At 42.3% G+C, this 23,205-nt stretch overlaps 1 protein-coding gene across 1 annotated transcript in view; it reads right to left on the reverse strand.

The window, feature by feature from the left end:
* Positions 1-7,753: 7,753 nt before the first annotated feature.
* SLC6A11 (solute carrier family 6 member 11) overlaps positions 7,754-23,205 on the reverse strand; it is a 188,026-nt gene continuing 172,574 nt past the window's right edge. The window contains exons 12-15 of the mRNA XM_034775846.1: positions 12,926-13,028; positions 12,043-12,143; positions 11,167-11,337; positions 7,754-8,801 (exon numbers count right to left, since the gene is read on the reverse strand). Coding sequence (XP_034631737.1) covers positions 8,649-8,801; positions 11,167-11,337; positions 12,043-12,143; positions 12,926-13,028 — 528 coding nt within the window. The 3' untranslated portion in view covers positions 7,754-8,648. The remainder of the gene's footprint in view (positions 8,802-11,166; positions 11,338-12,042; positions 12,144-12,925; positions 13,029-23,205) is intronic.

Here is a 23,205-nt window from a genome sequence, read left to right on the forward strand (position 1 = left end):
CTTTGGTCCTGCTGATCTTTCAGCCAGCACATAGTCCTTCCTTCTCCAGCTCCAAGCATCAACTAACTGCTGCTTTGTTCTGCAGCTCCTTTTATATGGCCCTCCTGGCCCCCTGATTGGGCCTAGTCCACCCCATCACAGGGAGGCATAGATTAAACCTAAGACTGGGAGAAACCAGAGAATTCAGCATTTGGATCTGGATGGAGACCCTCTCTTCCCCAGCAGGTCCTCAGTCCCCTTATATGTTGTTTCCTTGGTGGGGAGAAAGAAGCCCAGGGGTCAGTAGGCCCATTTACTCCTCCAGCAACTTGTAGCAGGCCTGTTCCTCCTCCAACATTTTCATGGTGCATCTCCCTCTTCTCTTTTCTCTCTCTCTTTTTCCCACTCTGCCTTCCCAAGGGTCCCAACTTCTTCTTTCCATTCTTCTGTGGGATCTTCCCCTTCCCTGACCTTACCTCCCTTGGCATCCTCTTTCCAATCAGTGCCTCCTCTCTTTCCTTCCCCTTCTCCAAACAGGACGGCGGCTGCTGCTCATTAGGTCTGATGAATCCATTCAGGCAGCTGGTAGCTGTCTTCGCCTGTTGCAGAAGCAGGGATGATGCAGTGAGCAGAGCAACATTCACAGGAAGAGCAGCAAGATGCAGCAGGGAGAGGAAGAAGAGAGGCAGTCACAGGAGCAGCAGTCCCTAGAAGCTGGGAGGAGCTTCAGGAAGAACACTGCCTCAAGACAGGTTAGCATCTCCATGGGACCAGGCCAGAATTCTGGGGCTCAGACAGAGATGGTTGGCAAATATGCCTTGGGTTACTAGAAAGGAAAGATTATTTTAAAGCCCAGTTCAATGCCATTCATTCCTTGCTGTATTTCTCTCTGCTCAGACAATGAAAACAGACCAGTCTACTTCCATTATCATCACCATTCTATTTCCCCTTCCAGGTTTTCATGCATTAGCTCAATGCTGCAATGTTTGCAAATTCTGCAAGGGGCTATTTAAATCCAAGCAACAAAACCGATTCCACAGGAAAACAAACTAAAATTAAAAGAGAATTCATGGGCAGTTTTCTGTTGATGCTCAGATGTTTCTTTTTTCAAACCTAATTTTGGGACTATATTTAAGCAGATTGAGCCCCTATTAAAAAGAACCACTATATTTCAATAAGGCACACTAAAAAAACTGTAGGAGCTCTTTGTGATGCTCTGCAGCAACAGACTGACCCACTAATCCCACAACTGAATTTGTTCCTACTGACAGCCCTTATGCTGATTTACAGATGGAGGTAAGTAAACCCCAAAGCAACTACATGGACTCCTGCCACATTAGAATAAGCAGCAGGATACAATGTTTTCCAAATGGAGAAGACTTTAGATAGTACAACTAATATAAGGTCATTTAGATGGAATATAGGTCTGCTCTGATCACTAACCACATCATTAAGCATGGCAGCCACTGAATCACATGGAGGCACATGTGCAAAATCAGAACTAGAAGTAGGCGAGACAACAAAATAGAATATGAACAGCTTGTAGTCCATCCACATGAGGAACAGCATCCCTGATGAGGCCACAGCACGCCTGGTGGCTGAGCTTTGTGACTTTGTCCTCACCCCCGGCCACTTCAGATTTGGGGACAATTTATACCTTCAAGTCAGTGGCACTGCTATGGGTACCCGCATGGCCCCACAGTATGCCAACATTTTTATGGCTGACTTAGAACAACGCTTCCTCAGCTCTTGTCCCCTAGTGCCCCTCCTCTACTTGTGCTACATTGATGACATCTTCATCATATGGACCCACGGAAAGGAGGCCCTTGAAGAATTCCACCTGGACTTGAACAATTTCCACCCCACCATCAACCTCAGCCTGGACCAGTCCACACAAGAGATCCACTTCCTGGACACTACAGTGCAAATAAGTGATGGTCACATAAACACCACCCTATACCGGAACCTACTGACCACTATACGTACCTACATGCCTCCAGCTTCCATCCAAGACACATCACACGATCCATTGTCTACAGCCAAGCCCTAAGATACAACCGAATTTGCTCCAACCCCTCAGACAGAGACAAACACCTACAAGATCTTTATCAAGCATTCTTAAAACTACAATACCCACCTGGGGAAGTGAGGAAACAGATTGACAGAGCAAGACGGGTACCCAGAAATCACCTACTACAGGACAGGCCCAACAAGGACAATAACAGAACACTACTGGCCATCAAATACAGCCCCCAGCTAAAACCTCTCCAGCGCATTATCCACGATCTACAACCTATCCTGGAAAATGATCCCTCACTCTCACAGACCTTGGGAGGCAGGCCAGTCCTCACTTACAGACAACCCCCCAACCTGAAGCAAATACACACTAGCAACTACACACCACACCACAGAAACACCAACCCAGGAACCAATCCCTGTAGCAAACCTCGTTGCCTACTCTGTCCCCATATCTACTCTGGCGACACCATCAGAGGACCCAACCACATCAGCCACACCATCAAGGGCTCATTCACCTGCACATCTACTAATGTTATATATGCCATCATGTGCCAGCAATGCCCCTCTGCCATGTACATTGGCCAAATCGGACAGTCCCTCCGCAAAAGAATAAATGGACACAAATCAGACATCAGGAATGGTAACATACAAAAGCCAGTAAGTGAACACTTCAATCTCCCTGGTCATTCTATTACAGATTTAAAAGTCACTATCGTTGAACAAAAAAACTTCAGAAACAGACTTCAAAGAGAAACAGCAGAACTAAAATTCATTTGCAAATTTAACACCATTAATTTGGGCTTGAATAGGGACTGGGAGTGGCTGGCTCATTACAGAAACAGCTTTTCCTCTCCTGGAATTGACACCTCCTCATCTATTATTGGGAGTGGATTACATCCACCCTGATTGAATTGGTCCTGTCAACACTGGTTCTCCACTTGCGAAGTAACTCCCTGCTCTCCATGTGTCAGTATATAATGCCTGCATCCGTAACTTTCACTCTATGCATCTGAAGAAGTGAGGTTTTTAGCCACGAAAGCTTATGCCCAAATAAATCTGTTAGTCTTTAAGATGCCACCAGACTCCTTGTTGTTTTTAACAAAATAGAATGTTAGTATTGTCTTGCCTTCTTCTAGGTCTGGCTTTGCACATGTACCTGCGTATGATTCAGCGGATGCCATGCTTAATGATGGTGGTTAGTGATCAGAGTAGAGCTATATTCCATACAAATGGCATGAACCGAAGCTGGAACTGCCCCTGGGGTTGTCTGTGTGAATATGTGTAGCCTGCTTTTTTGAGCACGGCATGCCGCTAACTCTGCCTTTTTTGCAGAATGTTCACTCTTTGGGAGAGAAGGGAAGAGTGAATCATCCATGCACAGGATAAGAGAACAGCGTTTCTATTAAAATAATGATGGATTAACCAGGGCTTTTCACTAAAAGGTTATGATTTTCAATAACATTTAGGAAAAGCTGCCAAACATGCAGCACAACTCCATAGTGAGTAAGAGCCTAGGAACGGATGGATAGATGGTTAACTACATTGACTAACTTAATATCCATCGGCAACTCTTAGAGGAAGGCAGGCCCTGTTATACTGTAACAAACCCACTCCTACAACCTGCTGATTCCGCTATGCTGAACACTCACTCCACAAGAGCAATAGGGATCCTCTTAGTCAAAAAGCACAGATCCCTGTCCCTTGGGCAGAAGGAGACTCATCATTAGCCATCACAAGTATAGGTCCTCTGACATGCAGTCATTCAGTTTAGTCTCTATGTAGGAGAAGGCATACTTAGCATGATAATATCATGAGGAACAATTATTGGCTAGAACATGCCCCTGGCTTTTAAACCTGATTTTTGTTCCTCCTATGAGAAAATGTATGAGATTTTGGTTTCTGCTAATAGGTGATGGCAAACAAGCTCAAGTCCTTCTTTTCCATGAAATGGACAACCATCATGGCAATGGTGGTGTCCACTAAGAGAGGAGGGCAGAGATGCAGAAAAAAGGAATGGAAGACCAAGAAGTAATGACTGTACTTAGTACCCACCCAGGATTACCACCTAGCAAGGAAGTGGCAATAGCAGGCTACACGACAGAGCAGTGAGTTTGTTGTAGGAGTTTTAAGAGAAGTCAAGGAATGGTCACAGTCCATAGGGTAATAAGATAAAACAATTTGGGAAACTGACATAAAAAGGGTGTTGGGGCAGGAAATGTTTAGGCACATCACCTATACTCTTGCTTCAAGTGTGGAGCCCAGCTCTTTGGTCCTTTTAGCTGTGGTAAATAGTTTATACTAGTTTATGTTTTCAACGTCATGAGGAAACGGGCTAGAGACTCACTTTTCTTTGTAAACAAAAGCATTTCTATTGCTAGCTCCCACACATCAGTGCAGACCACAGTATTAGGAAGGCCAACAGCTGGCTCAGCATCCATCCCTCAAAATGAATCCAAACCAACCCTTTTGAAGGGTTCAAAGAACTATAACCAACATTGTTTTCTCTGTGTTTTCATGCAGCTTTACGCTTCCATTTTCCAGCCAGGCCTGGAATTGTAAGTGTCCATAAGCCACCAAAAAGGATGTTCCCATGGAATTTCTGGTCCAGTCAGACCTTTTGGCTTCGCTGAACACAACTATAAGGATCAGGTAATCCTCTGACCATGTGGGTCATTAACCAACCCAACCCAACCTTCCCACTCTTTTGACATTTGCCCATGGCAGAGTATAGGTGCACAGAGCATATCAACCTCTGAGGATGGGGAGCAGCTTATCTATCAGAACTTTTAATCAGCCTGACATGCAAAATTATCATCTTGTGCTAAATTACCATCTCAATAGGCATGTGGGACAGTGACACAGGAAAAATTCTCAGGATAGAGGCAGTTATATTTGGAGTAGAAAGGAGGATCGAGTGGGTGGAGCACAAGACTGGGACTCAGGAGACCTGAACTCAGCCACAGACTTTTTGGGTGAGTTTGGGCAAGTCAGTCAGCCAATCTTGTGTCTCAGCTCCCCATCTGTAAAACAGAGATACCTGATGGGGAGTTGTGAGGATAAAATACATCAGTGACTGTGATTATGAGGGCCATATAAATATCTAGTGAGAGAGATTGATATAAACCAAGGACACCAGATACAGTTTTGTCCATTTCCTTTAATTTTAAAAAATGAGTAAGGAGACAAAACTTTGTGCCCTTCGAATACCAAATCGATTTTGTGTGTGTGTGCGTGTGTGTAAACCAGTACATAAACCTTGGTGGTTGTTGGATTTCTGGATTTTGTTTTGTTTTTTCCTCCATAATACTGCAAATACTCAGAAAAGGGAAATATTGTTTCTACTGCATATAAAAAAAAAGTCATCACAATGACATAATTGCTTTTTTTCCTTCATATTTTGTTTAAAAAAAAGTTCACAAATACTAGTAGGAAATTTGCCCCCCACCCCCCCAAAAAAACCAAACCAAACAAAAAAAAACCAACCTCACACATCTTAAAAAACAAATCAGTAAAGTGTTAAATGGGTCAGGTATTACAAGCAAACATTTACAAGCACATCACATTAGTAACACTGTATAATGCTTTAGACCATGCCGAACCATATGTATGTGTATAAAGCTATTGGTGAAATGGTTCATAGCAGCAGAGTAGGAAGCATGTTCCATAGTACCTGTAGAGATATTTGGATGAGTATGACAGTCCAAAGTGGATTAACAAGCTAAAATGCATGGCTCACTTTGTCAACAGCAGTGAAATGTGCTTTGATTTAAATGGCTACCCTGAATTACCTGGAATTATCATCTCGTTTCTATGGGATGGACAGTTAGTGTTGTGGCTATCTTACAAATTGGCACATTTCAACGGTTACTCTTGCAAACTCACATGAGTAATCTTGACTTCCATGAGTAGCTCCATTGAAGTTAATGGGGCTCATGAGAGTAAGGACTCCTTACACAATTAAGGGTTTGCAGAGTCAGGCCCTAGCAAAGCAGTAGACTTGGGTTTCTAGACCCTTCACCACTCATTAGGAAATGAGTAGAGACTAGACAGGATAATTTGGAGAGACTAGATACAGAATGCCTTCTTAGGCAAGGTGACCCACAGATTGCAAGTTGTTTTTGATGAGCTAGTTGTCTGGCCCTTTCAGTGGGGGAACAAGAATGAGGACTAGAGAAGGATGCTGGACAGAATGTATTTCTCATGACCTGCTAGTACTGCAAAGAGGCACTGATTTCTGAACTCTGGGGTGGATACATTTCCAACATCAAGCAATAGGATGGACTTGCATCTCAATATTTTCTACAACTAGCTCTAGCTGCAATTTTAATTTTGATAACATCTCTCTTCAGTAAATATCCCAGCCAAGGCTTTCAAAAGTAACTAGTGATTTTGGCCACTTCAATTTTTGTTTGCTCAGCTGGAGCTCCTTAAAGGAACCTGATTTTCAGAAGGTACATGCTCAGCACTCTCTGAAAGTCAGGCCCCTTTAAGATGTCTCTAGTTGAGCACCCAAAAATTAAGGCATCCAAAGTCACCAGTCCCACAAAAAATTTTGGATTAGTTTCAGGCTGATGCAAGAATAGTCTTCTCTTCAGTTCCCAGTTTCCCCCCCACCCGCCATTACATTATATAGATTACATAATCTGATTTGAGAATATATGATTCTACTGAATATCTTACAGGAGCTATGCAAATTATCTTAAGATCACATTAAATTGTCAAATCTATATTATACATCTCTATGTAATGTTAAGATATACTAGAAACTATGGGTGAAATCCACCCTTGTGCAGTGGGCCCGCATGAAGCCTCTGTACCACTCTAGTCCCAGTTAAGCTTTCCCTAATAGTTCCCTATACTGGGCTTCTGAGCATGGATGAATTTCAACCCGTCTGAGCAAGGTGTGCTGTGACATTGTGCCAATATTCTGTTATGCTGTTGCTTGCACATTAGCTGGTGAGGCAAGCCTATGTGAGACAGTAAACTCACCAGTTTCCCACCCAGCCACTGAGTCAGATGTATCCTGTCAGCCTGAGGGGAGAGGGAAAAGAAATTGTCTAGTAGTGGTGTTTGCAATATTGACAGAGGGAGAGAGCACAAGATAGTCTAGTGGTTTGATCTTGGGACTGTTAATTGGAAACCCCTGTGGCCCAATCATCATTTCAAAACCCAGTTCCTACTCTCTTTGTAGTTTTGGGCAAGTCACATCTCCTGTCTTAATTTCCCCATCTGCAAAACACGTCCTATATAACTTACCTCACAGGGCTGTTGTGCAGGTAAGGAGCCAACTGCTCCAGTTGTGTTCAGTACTGTTTCAAAAGTGCTTTGAAGATTAAAAGAGCCATATAAGTGCTCTATATTGTCATAATTTATTTCTGGATTTCATTTGAGGGGGTCCTGTGGCACCTTTAAGACTAACAGATGTATTAGAGCATAAGCTTTCGTGGGTGAATATCCATTTCATCAGATGCGTCTGACAAAGTGGGTATTCACCCACGAAAGCTTATGCTCCAATACAGCTGTTAGTCTTAAAGGTGCCACAGGACTCTCTGTTGCTTTTTACAGATCCAGACTAACACGGCTACCCCTCTGATATTTGATGGGGGGAATCGCTTTAAAATGAGTTCCATTTTTCTCAGATCCTCTCCAGCTAAAGAAACTGTCCTAGGGACTCCCTTTCTGTTTTACAAGCAAAGACAAACACATTTCAACTCAGGGAATGGAAGAAGTACAACAAAATGCAGGGAATTTTAGCTAGCCACAAACAACATGGAATAGCTTCAGATGTTCCAGGAAGTAGCAAAGGTGAGATCAGACACCACTCACTTCACAACAACACACTTTAGAGCTCTTAAAAAAATAGCCTCTAGATGTCTCCAAGAAAATAGTCATTCCACCACATTTCTATACCTGGCTGTGGTGAGAAGTTCAGGCATGGGGGAAGACACCGATGAGGTGGTATTTCCTTTAGGCTCCAGAAAGAGTACTCACCATGCAAGTAGTGCTTTGCCAAGTACAAGGCTGGAGCCTGCAGTTCTGACTTGGACAAAAGGACTGCACGGTTCAGGTGCAGAGTTTGATTCACAAACTGCATGATCCAAGCCCCTTTGAAGGTAATGGGAAAGACTCCCATTGACTTCAATGGGCTTTGATTCAATCCCACATTCAGATAGAAAGATGATGCAGTTGAGTTACTAGTCCCCCAAAACTCCCTCCAATATAAACAAAAGGACATTGTGACCCCCTTTATAGACATACATTAGTAGCTGAAATGGTCTGAAATGCTTACAGATTAGAACAGATATATTTATACAACACCATGCTTTCCAAAAAATCCAAGTAGAAAAGTTTTACAGCACATTATACAGGTCCTTCTAACGTCTATAAAACATTTACTAAAATCACCATATTACAAGTCATCACTAACATACAGTACTATGCTAGTTCTTTTTTCTTTTATATAATCGTTACTTATAATAATAATAATAATAATTAAAAAATCATTTTAAACAAGTATACAATGTTCACTTTAAAATTAACTGGTTAATAAATTTTGTGCAAAACAAGCAGCCTCTATAATTAAGTGAAGTATTTATTTTATTTATTTATTTATTTATACAAAAAGTAACACACACAAAAAGAGAGTTCTTTCAGAAATGTGTCTCCTTTTCTGTGATGGCTGAAATGTTGCCATCGCCTTTCAGTTTGGCATCACAATCATTTACTGTAGCAGCATATGCCCCTGCTCCAAGCTTCCCTCTCATCTTCAGATCTGGGCTAGGTACAACCAGCTTCCTGAATTTCTGAAACATTGGAGAAAATGGAAGACATTATCGCTCTCTCTCAGACAGAAACATACACTCATGCAGCCAGAATCATCATCATCTCCTCATAGCAGGAATATCTATGGAATCTCTCTTCTCTGTAGGCCCATTTCATTCCACTGGAACCCTGTGAGAGCCACTTAATTGGTGTAACAAGCTGCACATCACACCGTTCCCTTCCACAGCATTCCAATCCAAGGGCTTGAACATGAAAGCAAACCCTCATATGCTTGACCAAAAGCTTAGTTTCACAATAGATGCAGGGCGATATTCATTCCTCTGTAGGGGTGAGCACAAAGACTAAGGCTCCACTTATGCAGGTGAAATTGATGCAATCCAGCCAGACGCAGTGAGAAAAGTATTAAATCAGATATGCAAGAGCCTTTCATAGGGGGTCTGAATATAGAACTGAAGCTACCGTTGCAAATTGTACCTGTGCTTACCTAAAAATATCCTTTCTTTAAGAAATAAGTTCCACAGATCGGTTACAATGGTATTTCGGCCTGCTTGCAGCTTTGGGACAGAGTCAGACCTGTCACTCATTGGCAGCAGAGGAATGCCCTGCCTCCTGAAGTTGCCTCCAGGTGAGATAGCTTCCACAGCCAGGAGAATTCCAATCTCTTTACTGAATTACCGATAGTGCTAAATATACTTTGAGGAAAAGCACAACAATTTCTCCTAATGCAAAGCATGATAAATTGCACCTAATGATATGTCAATTTCCATCTCTTTTCTGGATGATCCATTTGTTGCCAGGGTGGGCCAGATCAGTGGATTTTATTACTCAAAGAAAGGACATTTTTCAGGTTGGCATGGATAAATTTTGCTATTTTGCATGCTAAGGTCCCCAGATCCATTACAAGCTGATTTCATTCAGTATGGCTCCAGGGAGGGAAGCAGGATTATTCTATAAATATAGGCATCTGAGACGAGATGGATTATATATAACTCTCCTCCATCTTCCCCTAAGCACTAAGCTGTGGGAAAGACTTCTGCCAAGAAAAAAAAAAAAAAAAAAGGAAATGACATTGGCTAAGATTGGATGACCAATGCACAGAATTCAGTGAACTGATGACCATCTAATAGATCTCAGCACAGGAGATATGACTTCTTTGCCCTGAGATTGTCAGTGCTCTTAAGGACTGGACTTTGATGCTTAACCAAAGAAGGAATATTTCTTGAATTCACTTAGGAAATGAATGCTACGACAGTTACGAAGACTAGCTGTCTGAATTAAAGAACAATGCTGGGTCAGTCTTGTTAGTGATAGTTCCCAACTTCAGATAAAAAGAGTAGCTATTGGAGGCCTACTCTAATAGATAAGAAGTATAACACCACTTCTGCTCGGTAAAATCTGGATAGTATTGTAAGGAGTAGAATGGGGTTACTTGATCGTGCTCTATGATCTTGCAGGGTTAGAATAAGGCTGATGCCTTAAAGAAGCATTTAATGCAGGATTGGTACAAAGCTACCTTTACTTGAACATACTGAGAACATTATTCAGGGATTATCCCCAGGCTACGCTCCGTGCGAGCGAGCAGGGACCCGGGCGCTGAGGATTATCCCCAGGCTGCGCTCCGTGCGGGCGAGCGGGGACCCGGGCGCTGAGGATTATCCCCAGGCTGCGCTCCGTGCAGGCGAGCAGGGACCTGGGCGCTGAGGATTATCCCCAGGCTGCGCCCCGTGCGGGCAAGCAGGGACCCGGGCGCTGAGGATTATCCCCAGGCTGCGCTCCGTGCGGGCAAGCAGGAACCCGGGCCAGACTGGACTGTGAGGGAACTGCTCTCTGCTCACAGAGCCAGCCAAGCTGCCCTACTAGAGATGTGATACAATGGGGAGCAGAAAACACACACGGTTCCTTTTGTCATTGGCTTTTCTCAACCTCACTCGGCCCCTAAAGCCTGCAAGAGCACCAAACACTGCAAACACCTCAGAGTGGGAGGCGGAGCTGACGCGACCATCTCCCTGAAACCAAATGCAGCCCTCAGACACAGCTGGGAATTAGACAGACACAGTATTGAGCTGAATTGTTAGTATAAAAGCATTGTCCCTTAGACAAGCTCTACAACAGGGAGGGCTCAGTGAGCCACCAGCAGCTGTGGAGGGAGAGAAAACTGGAGGGAACTTCATGGGTTGGGGCATAACCCTGGAGCCAGTGACCACCAAATATGTTTCTGCCCCAGCCTGCAAACAGGTGGACATACCATTGTGACGGATCTGTGGACCATAGCATGAAGAAAAATGCTCCTTTTTTGTCTGAGCTGTGCTTAGTCATCAGAAGAGAAGGGTTCATGCTCCTCTACCCACTTCTGCATAAATGAATGTCATTCCAAAAATGTCTCACCTCTAGAATGGTTCCCTCTGTCTTCCACAACTTAATGCAGATCCACAAAGGAATACAAACCATGGATGAGAGGGCCATCATCCAGCCTATCCCATAGCCCCAGTCCGGGTACGTATAAACGTTGTTGTATTTCAAAGGTTTATATTTCACCAGGAAAAAGATGAAGATTCCCTGAAATAAAGCGAGAAATACATTAACTATGTTGAAGCCACACTGTCTAGGGAAAAAAATAAAATTACTGCACAGGCAGTCTACTCTCCCCTGGGAATCTGAAGTAGTGTAAGCTTTGAAGTCAGAGAGAGATACCAATATCCTTTTTTATGTCCATCTCAAATAATTTACATCTCAGTTCCTTCCACAGAAGCGAGCCACCTTTCAAGTTTAAATCCTATTTAACTTTCACTTGACAATAAAACTTGCACTTTGATGGCAAAGCATAACTGCACAGCAGAGATTAAGTTTTGGGTCTGGTAATCTAGGTGTGATAGGAGAAATGAGCAAGATAGTTTCAAATCTAGCACTATTAGAAAATAAGGGCAACATTATTGGTCTTGAGCCAATCTTTATATTTGCACCCGCAGTTTTGCATGTGAAATCTTTTGCATGTGCAAAAGCTCATATTTGTGTGCACAAACCTCAGATGTCCAACTAGGGAGTTTGCTTTTTCCTGTTATGGGAAGCATTAGAATTATGTGCAGAGGGAAAAATGAAGTTAACATTGATTCTTACCAAATCTCCTGTAAACAATTAAAATATATGCCAAATGCCATGATGATTACTTCTCTATTTCTGTAATTCATTAGCCTCAAACATCTGGTAAAAAAATCTGCAGGAAACCTACGCATTCCCAACCAATTTATTCAGATTAATACTTACAGCACAAATACCAGGAGTTAGGACCATCCAACACCATTTAATTAATGACAATGGTCTGTACCCGATCATATCTTCAATATTATCATAAAAGCGATTGCTGCCTGCCCGAAAAAAAAACCAAACCAAAAGTGAATATAGAATGTTTCTGTGAGCAATCGATTGCAAAGACTAGGATTATTTAGCCTGGAAATGAGAAGAGTTAGAAGGGACATGTCTGTGACGAGGCCCTTCCCGGGGTGGACATACAATATGTTCACTGTGCTCCCTGAATACCGGGACACCAAGGCCAGAAAGGAAAGGCAGTGCTGGGGATATGCGTCTGCCCAATGGGAAATAGGGACCAACCAGCTGCCAAATCCTAATGGCTTCTGGTCAATATCAGTCTGAGCAGGGCCCATTTAAGGCATAGAGGCTGCCCCTGGTTCTGAGGACATGTGACATCAGAATCTCAGCTTTCATTTTATAAAAGTAAGTTTCTAGCCCTTGTTGCCACAAAGAGAAGCTTAAAAAGGTGGCTTGCATGTAACCAAGGCAACCATGTCTGCCTGAGTCTGCAGATAGCCAGAACCAAGAGCTGGGCCCCTGCTATTGACACTTCTGCCTCTTTGGCCAGGGAGTGAGGAGGACCCCTGCTACCACTCCTGGAACCCCAGAGGGAAGGAAAGCCCTGGCCCTGCTCCTGCCTCTTTGGAAGGGAGAGGTCCCCTCCTGCCACTGACACTCCTAGTGGGAGGCAGAGCCATAATACAAGGGCAGAGCCATGGAGGCCCCTGTCATGGTGTGACAAGGGCCCTGTGTCACTTTAAATCTGGTCCTAAAACTAAGGCCATAAGTGTATGACTTCCATAAACACACAATAATGTAGCAGTCTTCAGTAACTCACCGTAAACCCAGCCTATGCAGATGCATTCAAATATAGCCACAAAAAGAAGGCACATCCCACTGGCTGCATAGGAGTCAAACAGCTGGAAAACGTACATTCCACCCTTAAACACAAAAGACAGAAAAGGGAAACCAAAATAGACTGTGGAGGTCTGATGGGAATATTTCAAAGCACAAATATGATTTTAATTGCACAGTCATTCTCGTTCAGTAATGAGGGATGATAATTTGTCAGTGATTTGTTATTGTGAAGGCTCTTTTCTCCTACTCCCTTAGCCTGTTAAATACTGCACATTTGCATTAAGATAGTAAATGTCTTGGGGGCGGGAGGGAGACGGGAACAAGACCCATCAGAATTAATGTCATGTTCTAGGTGAACTTAGGATAACGGAGCATGACATTTGATCCTTTTCTGAAATGTTCTTCCCATTCCATCATATTTGCAACTTCACTGTTACAGCACCAAGATTTAAATGACTGAAAATGCTTATGATCTCCTAAGCCCTGCGCATAAATATGCAGATTTCTTCAAATGTCTGTTACACTACTATGTAAAAAGCATTAGCTAAATCCTGTGAAAACTTGCAGAACAGTAATTCCTATGGAACATGGTCTCATAGTCAGGTGCACCCACTTACACAAGGTTTGCATGTAGCTCAAGGTCTTTTAGATGCTTTGCTCATCTAAGTCTTTATCATGTAACAAAGATCAATTAATTAACGACTTACTGGTAGGCTTTTCTTTAATTTCTTTCCCTTTCAAATAAAAAGCTGCTTTTCTAATGGTTTTAAAATAGAGCTCCCTAAATAATGTGGACATTCCAGAAATAGAGTGTGATCAAGGGCAAACAGGGTTCTACTTCAGCAAAAACTTCATTTGGCATCTACAAAGCACAAGCCAATAGAAGTCTGTTTTTTTCTAGGCTTTGGTGGCATACAAGCAATGCTTAATTTGTGCCAGGGCTGAACCCTGGCACCTCTATGCTTGGCAGTTCATAGCCCCAGCACCTCTGGGCTTGCTGCATCAGTTATGAATATAAAAGAATTGCTTGAGCCTCGGCACTTAATTGCTTGAGCCCCAGCACCTCTTTCATTACAAATCAAGCACTGCATGCAAGCCAGGCATAACATCCCTTTAAGTGGTCCTCCCTGATTAGCTGAAGTATGCAGTACAATTGTGCCAAGCTAACATGGTACAAAGAAGTAAAATTCACTAGCCAGCCTTAATTTTTCCTTCTCTGAAGTGGTCACCTTGCGCTCCATGATCCCTTACAACTAAGCTATTCCTCCTCATCCTCCCAGAACAAAGGCTCTTTGGTTTTTTTGTAACCCCCTCTCTCTACTATTGCTGGGAGAATATTTTTTGGCAAACAGTACTTTTGCTAAAAAATACATTTTTGAGGCTCCAAAACTATTCGTGAGTTTGGGTTGAATTCAACTAAGTGGAAACTAGGGCTGTCAAGTGATTAAAAAATTAATTGTGATTAATCGGGTGATTAATTGCACTGTTAAACAATAATAAAATACCATTTATTTAAATATTTTTGGATGTTTTCTACATTTTCAAATATATTGATTTCAATTACAACACAGAACACACTTTATATTTATTTTTGATTGCACATATTTGTGCTATAAAAAATAAAAGAAATAATATTTTTCAATTCATCTCATACAAGTACTGTAATGCAATCGCTTTATCGAGAAAGTTGAACTTACAAATGTAGAATTATGTACAAAAAACTGCATTCAAAAATAAAACAATGTAAACATTTAGAGCCTATAAGTCCACTCAGTCCTACTTCTTGTTCAGTCAGTCACTCAGACATATAAGTTTGTTTTCATTTGCAGGAGATGCGCTTCTTGTTTACAATGTCACCTGAAAGTGGGAACAGGTGTTCACATTGCACTGTTATAGCCAGTGTCACAAGATATTTACATGTCAGATGTGTTAAAGATTCATATGTCCCTTTCATGCTTCAACCACCATTCTAGAGGACATGCGTCCATGCTGATGACAGGCTCTGCTCAATAACGATCCAAAGTAGTGCAGTCTGACACATGTTCACTTTCATCATCTGAGTCAGATGCAACCAGCAGAAAGTTGATTTTCCTTTTTGGTGGTTCGAGTTCTGTAGTTTCCATATAAGAGTGTTGCTCTTTTAAGACTTCTGAAAGCATGCTCTACACCTACATCCCTCTCAGATTTTGGATGGCACTTCAGATTCTTAAAACTTGGGTTGAGTGCTGTAGCTATCTTTAGAAATGTCACATTGGTACCTGCTTTGCGTTTTGTCAAATCTGCAGTGAAAATGTTCTTAAAACGAACAACATACGCTGGGTCATCATCCGAAACTGCTATAACATGAAATATATGGCAGAATGTGGGTAAAACAGAGCAGGAGACATACTATTCTCCCCCAAGGAGTTCAGTCACAAATATAATTAACACATTATTTATTTAATGAGCATCATCAGCATGGAATTGTGGCAGAAGCATGAAGAGGAATACGAATGTTTAGAATATCTGGCACGTAAATACCTTGCAATGACAGTTACAAAAGTGCCATGCGAATGCCTGTTCTCACTTTCAGGTGACATTGTAAATAAGAAGTGAGCAGCATTATCTCCCGTAAACATAAACAAATGTTTGTGTTAGTGATTGGCTGAACAAGAAATAGAACTGAGTGGATTTGTAGGTTCTGAAGTTTTACATTGTTTTGTTTTTGAGTGCAGTTATGTAACAAAAAAAATCTACATTTGTAAGTTGCACTTTCATGATAAAGAGATTGCACTACAGTACTTGTATGAGATGAACCGAAAAATAATATTTCTGTTGTTTTACCATTTTTATGGGGCAAATATTTGTAATAACATTATAATATAAAGTGAGCACTGTACACTGTGTATTCTGTGTTGTAACTGAAATCAAAATAATTGAAAATGTACAAAAACATCCACAATATTTAATAAATTTCAGCTGGCATTCTATTGTTTAACTGTGCGATTAAAACAGATTAATCATGATTAATTTTTTTAATCATGATTAATTTTTTTGAGTTAATCATGTGAGTTTACTGTGATTAATTGACAGCCCTAGTGGAAACATTTCATTTTGGCCAGTTTCAAATGTTTTGTTTTTACTTTTTGTTTTGAAACAGCATTCCATTTTGAAATTTTTCCAATTAAATACACACACCCAGGAAAGACACCCAAAAATGACCAAACTGAAACAAAAAAGTCAAAAAGAAAATTGCTTTGAATCTATCATAAAGTTTCTGTCCATTCAAAATGAATTTATTTTTTTGGGGGGGGAGAGTTTCACTCACAAAAACAAAAATTAAAAATCAATTTCTGTTTGAAACAAACAGGTTTTTTTCAGTTTAGCTTCTGTTCCCTCAGCTCTACTTGCTACCTTACAATGTATTGCCAGCCGGTGAAGTTGTTCAGAGAACTGATTGTCTCTCTGATTCCCCAGCCCATTGCACAAGATGAGAAGACAATCTGTACATTTTAATTAATACGCATTAGAAAAGTTCAGCCATCTCCACACAGAATACTTCATCTATCATTTTATTCATTTATTATACAAAAAATGGAAATGAAGACTTACAGCAAAGCAAGATCCCATAGTTTTGCATAAATAGAATTTCAGTGCCTCAAAAACAAAACATGTGCAACTGATTCTCCTGGTTGTGGCAGGGCTTAGAATATGTGGAAGGCAAATAAACAAATTGGTTCAAGTGAAAACTCTAATTTTGAGAGGACAGAAAATTCTAGTGCAAGCCCAAGAGTCACCTCATCTAGGAAATAAATTGTACATAAGGATTCCAGATGTAGAAGGCCCCTAAAACTCTTTTGGCCAATGTAATTGTCAAGTTGCCTGGAGTGGCTCAGGAGCGTGAGTACCAGGCCCAGGGTAGTCTGTTAAGAAGCAAGGCACAAACCCAAATTGGTTGTGAGTTCTCTACTTAGATTTCACCAGCCAAGTAACAGTGTGAACTCCTAAAGCATTGTAACAGCCTTAACATGAAGTCACAGACCGTCCCCTTGGGTACTCCGGTCTATCTTGCCACTTAGGCAAGCTTGCCTTTGTGATAGATGGTCCCTTACACCAAATATCACAACACCACTCAAGTTACTCCCAGCCCCAAAGGACTGGTCACTTACCCAGGTCAATTGCACCCTAGATTTTACACCGAAGAGAATGCTTGTAGCTGATCCTATAATAAATTAACTAAAGATTTATTAACCAAGAAAAGGAAATAAGAGTTAATTACAAGGTTAAAGCAGGTAAACTTACACATATAAATGAGTTGCCATGTTAGGTTTCAAAAGGTGATAGAAACTGCTGTAATATGCAAGCTCCATATGTCCTTTAGGACTAACCCAGGCTCAGCTGCTGGGGATCCCTTGCTTATGCTTAGAAATCTTGCCCTCCCAAAGTCCAAGCAACATAGAGCTATAGTTTCTCCTTGTTGAGGATTTTTATTCCCTTCCCCTAGAGTGCAAGCTGATGGAATGAGTCCATATGCACGTCTCCTCTTCATGGGTGTTGGGTTGTGTGTGGGGGCAATCAACAAAATCTTTGCTCTTTGATGTTTCACAATGGCTCATTTAGTTTCAGTGGGCCTTATTGTGGGAAGGGCCTAACACCTTCAGGGTTTTATGTGAGTTAATGCTTCTTTCCTGTTTGGCGAACTACATCATTACAGAGGTTTACAAGGCAAACACTTAGGCTTGGTCTACACTACCCCCCTAATTCGAACTAAGGTACGCAACTTCAGCTACATGAATAACGTAGCTGAAGTTCGAAGTACCTTAGTTCGAATTAGTTCGAACTTACCTTGGTCCACACTCGGCAGGCAGGCTCCCCCGTCGACTCCGCGGTACTCCTCTCGGCGAGCTGGAGTACCGCAGTCGACGGCGAGCACTTCCGGGTTCGACTTATCACGTCCAGACTAGACGCGATAAGTTGAACCCAGAAGTTCGATTTCCAGCCGTCGAACTAGCGGGTAAGTGTAGCCAAGGCCTTAGGCTATGTCTACAAACTTCCACCGGCAGAACGATGTCACTCACAGGTGTGAAAAATCTACACCTCTGAGTGACGCAGTTATAGTGACCTAACTCTCAGTGTAGACAGTGCTACGTCAATGGGAGGGCTTCCCCCATCAACACAGCTACTGCCTCTCATGGAGCTCTCCTGTCAGCCTAGTAGCATCTTCACTGACGTGCTACAGCAGTGCACCTGCACCAGTTTAAGAGTAGACCTAACCTTAATATAATCTTATAACATGGGGTACAGATGTTATGAGTGAGATCAATATATGCAGCATCCTACAAGCGTTTCATAAAATCTAATCACTAAACACATTCTTAAAAACTTAACATCTATTTTAACAGTGCGAACACATAGATGAGCCAGAATAATTTCCAGCTATATATTGTCCAGTGTTCACTTGAGTCCTCGGGGCCTTGGCATGAGCTGGCACCGGGTCTGCCAGTGTCACAGTACTTACTAAAGGAAAATACATTGACAAAGTATGGGGAAGATGACTCTATATATTTAAAAAAGCAGTATCAGAGATTACCTGAAGCATCAAATCATTCTACTAGTCTTCTGACCACATCTCTGCAGAGACACAGCTTTAAGGAATTGGGAAAGGTGAGAGTGCTCTAAAGAAGGGCTAGATGTTAAAAGAATATTCTATAAGGTCTCTAATACAGAGTTGGACCTCCAGGAAGCTTGAATTCAAGATCCACTCAAAACCTCAGTTAAAAGAAACTCCAACACATCCCTAGTTGTCAGACAAAATGTGTTTCCTGAACACCTTTCAGGTTTCCTTTCAAGAACACCTTTAGGACCATGTTCTCAGAATCCTCTGAAAAGCCCAGATTTGTGGACAGTTTCTAGATTTGAGCAGTAAGTCCACAAGTTCTGTTGATTATTCATCCTCTACAAGGCAAAACTGCTCAGGTACCTTGCAAAGAGTCTCAGGTGCTGTAGGTCGGCAGTTTGAGAGGATCCTGGCATAGACAATTCTCAAGAACTAGGAGATTCAATGATGCTGAACTGACATCATTAGGCATTTGAGAGACTATGGGTGCCTGGGCCACTACATTTCTCCTAATTACTTGAGAATGTAGCATCTCAAATGCCCTATGTTGTGAGTTCCTTGCAGCAGAGACTGTCCTTAATGAGGGCTTGGAAAGCACCCCAGAGGCAGTGGGTACTACTGTAAAATTCCAATATAAACAATGAATAATCCACAAAACTTCCCGCTCCAGAAGCAAGTGAATTTCACTAGGAGTTTTAACTTGTACTTTCTTCTTGTAGCATGAAGCTGCCAGTATACCATGTAGTTCCAATCATTGCTTTTCACATGACTGGCAGCCAAATCTAGAGGGAATCTTACAGAATAGAGAGAGAATCACCATCTAAACTGCTTACAACACTAGTAAGTTGTAGTGATAAGCTTCCTCAGACAACCATTTGACTAGAATTGAATGGGGTCTATCTGAGCTCCCTCAGGGGTGCACTGACTCTGGAAAATTCACTAATAAATCAAGATAATATGTCGAGTATAGAGGTGCATCACCACTATGGAATAGTTTCCACAACCAGTCACTATCATACAGAGTATTAGAGTCCCTGGAGGACAAATACTTGGTGCTTCCAGAAGAAATACATTGTGAAATCTTTTTTGGGGCAACTGGACTAGAACCAGGAGTGTCTGACAGAATGCCCAACAGCAGGCCAGATCCTGAGAGAGTACTAAGGATTTCCTCTCTGTAAACAGATGATGAAGACAAGGGAGTCAAGCAATTGGAAGGTTTAATTAGTATATGCAGATAATATCTCATATGAGTGGGCTATCAACAAGTCATTTATTACTTTCCTGTCACAGACTGACCATCAGAGATACCATCAGACTCATAAGAAAGCAAGGAACAGGAAAAACTACAAAGGGCATTGTCTGGAATTGGTATCTAGTCCACAGTTCTCCCTGTGCAGGTAGCATTGGTGGCAGAAGCAAATTGGCATATTGTGACCAGCTTCCCTGTAGAATGATGAAATCGCTTTATCAGTAAGGCCTGGACGCTATACAGAAATGGGCTTGTATACGGTCAATCCTTTACTGACTGCTTGCTGGTCCCAAGGAAGAAGGGGTGACAGGATGGAGGAAGATGAAGAATTTGGAAATTTCCAGATAGTTCTGAGCACCCAACTGTCTGCTAAGGATTTTTTATTTTCATTTGGAAGGCTTAAAAACTTTGGCAGGAAACTCTGTTCTAAGAGGACAATGGTAAAAACTCAAGTAGTTCTCCCCGTTCTCTGTCTTTCTTTTTTGGTCATGGCACCAAAGACTTGGATGAACCACCTCAGAAACGGTAGTGCAACCTTCGATCTCCTGGGCTACCCTGCCTCACAGTCATAAAGATTCTGCTACTTCTTCAACTAAAACTTTTGCTGCTGCCCCAGTCTCTGACCTGCCCCTTGAAGAGACAGGGAAGTGCCTTTTTGTTGGAAAAACCATATGTTTATAGATGTCAGGGATGATAGGGAGGAGGGAAGAGCAATATTAGGCATAACCATTCAGGCTTGAAGCCCCTTACTCAGGCAATAATACTTTATGGGCTTTAAAGTCTTGTTGAAGAAGTTTCACAGCTATGTCACAAAACTGTGCCCTCTCTTTCCTTCATGCCGACAGTTTGGTGCAGGATCACTGTCATTTTGATTGTCCACTGGCGCTGGCAGGTCCATGGTGTAAGTAGCTAGATACTTCATGCAATGTTGCTAGGGTGAAAGTTGCCACCAGGCTCTATGACAATGACTGGTTAGGCCAGTCTGGTGCTCATGAAGGGAAACTGGAAGGAGAATATCTTAATCACACGTCTTCCTGCAGGTTCTAGCTATTTTAGTCTGCTCTCGTGACTCACTGAAGAAATCCAGTGGTAAGAGAGTGGGAAAATGGCAGGCTTGCCATGCTGCACAAACACACATTGGAGGGAGCTCAGAGAACAGGATCAGTGCCCTGAGTTCATAGGAATTGGTACCAAAGACGGGGAAGCTTAGCCATCTGAGCAGTTTTGTTTGCTTGTTTTCAAACTGCTGCTTTGGTGTCAGAGTCTGTAGGAGCCAGAGCTGCCCTCAGAGAGTGGAGACCTGACAGGTCCATTGAGGGGGCAGGGGCACAAGATACTGAGCACAGTAAGGACCGGTTATGGCCCTTCCTGGACAAACAGGGGCAAAAAACATCTGGTTTCTGTGGCAATCTGAAGTAGGAGGTGGGGATGGAGGTCCCACTGTGAGTCTTTCCTGCCCCTCTGACTTGCCAGCTTCTTGGAGACACTCCTGGATGCCATTTTTCACCCCAGTCAAAGCAGAAAAAAACAGCCAAAGACCTCTGGCTTGGGTTTCCAAAATGCTAGGTATTGCTGCTGAATTTCCACTCCAAAGCAGCTTAAAGCTTGCCTACCACAGCTGGACAAAATGGTCCAGAGTCCCTAGCTGCCATGCATCATCTTGGCCCGGAGCACCAAGTAGTCAGGAACAGTTGGGCCAGGAGATTCTGCATGGCCAGCTTCTGCTGCTGAATTTCCACCCCACACAGTGTAAGGCTTGTCTGCCACATAGCTGTAGAGTGGGAGCACTGTATTATTGTACAGTGGGATCATGTGCAGAAGTCACTAAGATGTTAGCTGGACCTGTTACACTGCTGGGTTTTCTCCTCAAATCCAGGTTTTCCTGTAGACTGCTGTTGCAGGGATCCTGTTCCTACCACAGAGGCACCAAAGAGAGGGAGAAAAGTAAACATCACAATGGAAAAGGCTTCTGTCTAGAGAGAGGGTAAAGGCTTAGAGAAACCTCTTGCTTCTTCAAGAGGAGGTTGGACACGGCAGAGTTAGAGAGGCAGTCAGTCTTCTGACCAGATGCACCTGCTGGCACTTCACTGTGAAATTCAAGAGACAGCTTTCAAGAAAAAATGAGGTGCCTCTGTGCTTGGAAGATGATTAAGAACAATTCAGTTGCCACAAGGAAAGAGAATAATGAGAGGGTGTCATTTAAATTCCAGCATCCCTGGGTGGGAGGTTTTAAGTGTCTGATGGAGTTAGGCATCCAAATCCCATTGATTTTCAAGGGGATCTGAATGCCTAACTATCCTTTGTGCCCTTGAAAATGTCTTGCTGCACATCACATTTTAGAATCTCTGCTACTGAGAAAAGCATCCTGAGATGCAGAATGCCACGGCAGTCTAGATAGGTAGGCAATGGGATCATTGGATATACTGAAGGTAGATTATACAGTAGATATGTAGATGCAGGAAATCCATGGGTTTGGAAAATGGACTACTTTCCTGAATGTCTCCAGAAGCTCACATTTCACTTCATGTGATATATTTGGCTTTTCTGGCTATAATAATATCACTGAGAGTAGAGCCTGATGCAATTCTGTCTTGGGTCTGTAGCCAGCAAAACTGAAACAATAGCAATAAGGGAAGTTGATGTCCCTATTCATCCTTGGCTTTGCAGCATAATAATGACTTCCTATATGCCTACAATATTAACAGTTTTACTGTATGGTTATGTACAGAAAGATTCATTAATGTGCTTGTCCAGTCACATGGACCTAATTGTCATGTCCTGATGTTCTAGTCATTTAAATGGACAGCCCATAGGATATAAACACTGCAAGTTAATATTCCTATAATTCATATAATCAAGACATTTATATATATATATATACATAATCAAGACATTTACATATACATATATAATCCTATATATTCCTATAATCAAGACATTTATTTCTGTTCTTAAAATTCAGGTACCATCTGGTGTTTGCAATAGCATCAGATAAAAAGCATGGACTCTTGTAGAATGGTTTATGGGACTGCTACAGGGTTTGGCAGGATTTTGTAGCTTAAAAAAGATCTGTGCCAGAATAGGTCATTCCATTTAGCAGTAATAATAAAGCTACTCAGGGCCGGCTCCAGACACCAGCTTAACAAGCAGGTGCTTGGGGCGGCCAAGGGAGAGGGGCGGCACCTGCGGCAATTCAGGGGCGGCAGGTCCCTCACTCCCTCTAGGAGCGAAGGACCTGCCGCAGAACTGCCGCCGCCGCCGATTGCAGCTTTTTTTTTTTTTTTCCAATTGCCGCCGCTGATCGTGATCGCGGTTTTTTGTTTTTTTTTCCGCTTGGGGCTACAGAAATGCTGGTGCCGGTCCTGAAGCTACTTACCATTTATGTGGCAATTCACATGAGCAAAACACTGTGCAG

Source organism: Trachemys scripta, chromosome 7 (assembly GCF_013100865.1).
Source record: "Trachemys scripta elegans isolate TJP31775 chromosome 7, CAS_Tse_1.0, whole genome shotgun sequence".
In the NCBI taxonomy this organism is placed as follows: domain Eukaryota; kingdom Metazoa; phylum Chordata; order Testudines; family Emydidae; genus Trachemys; species Trachemys scripta.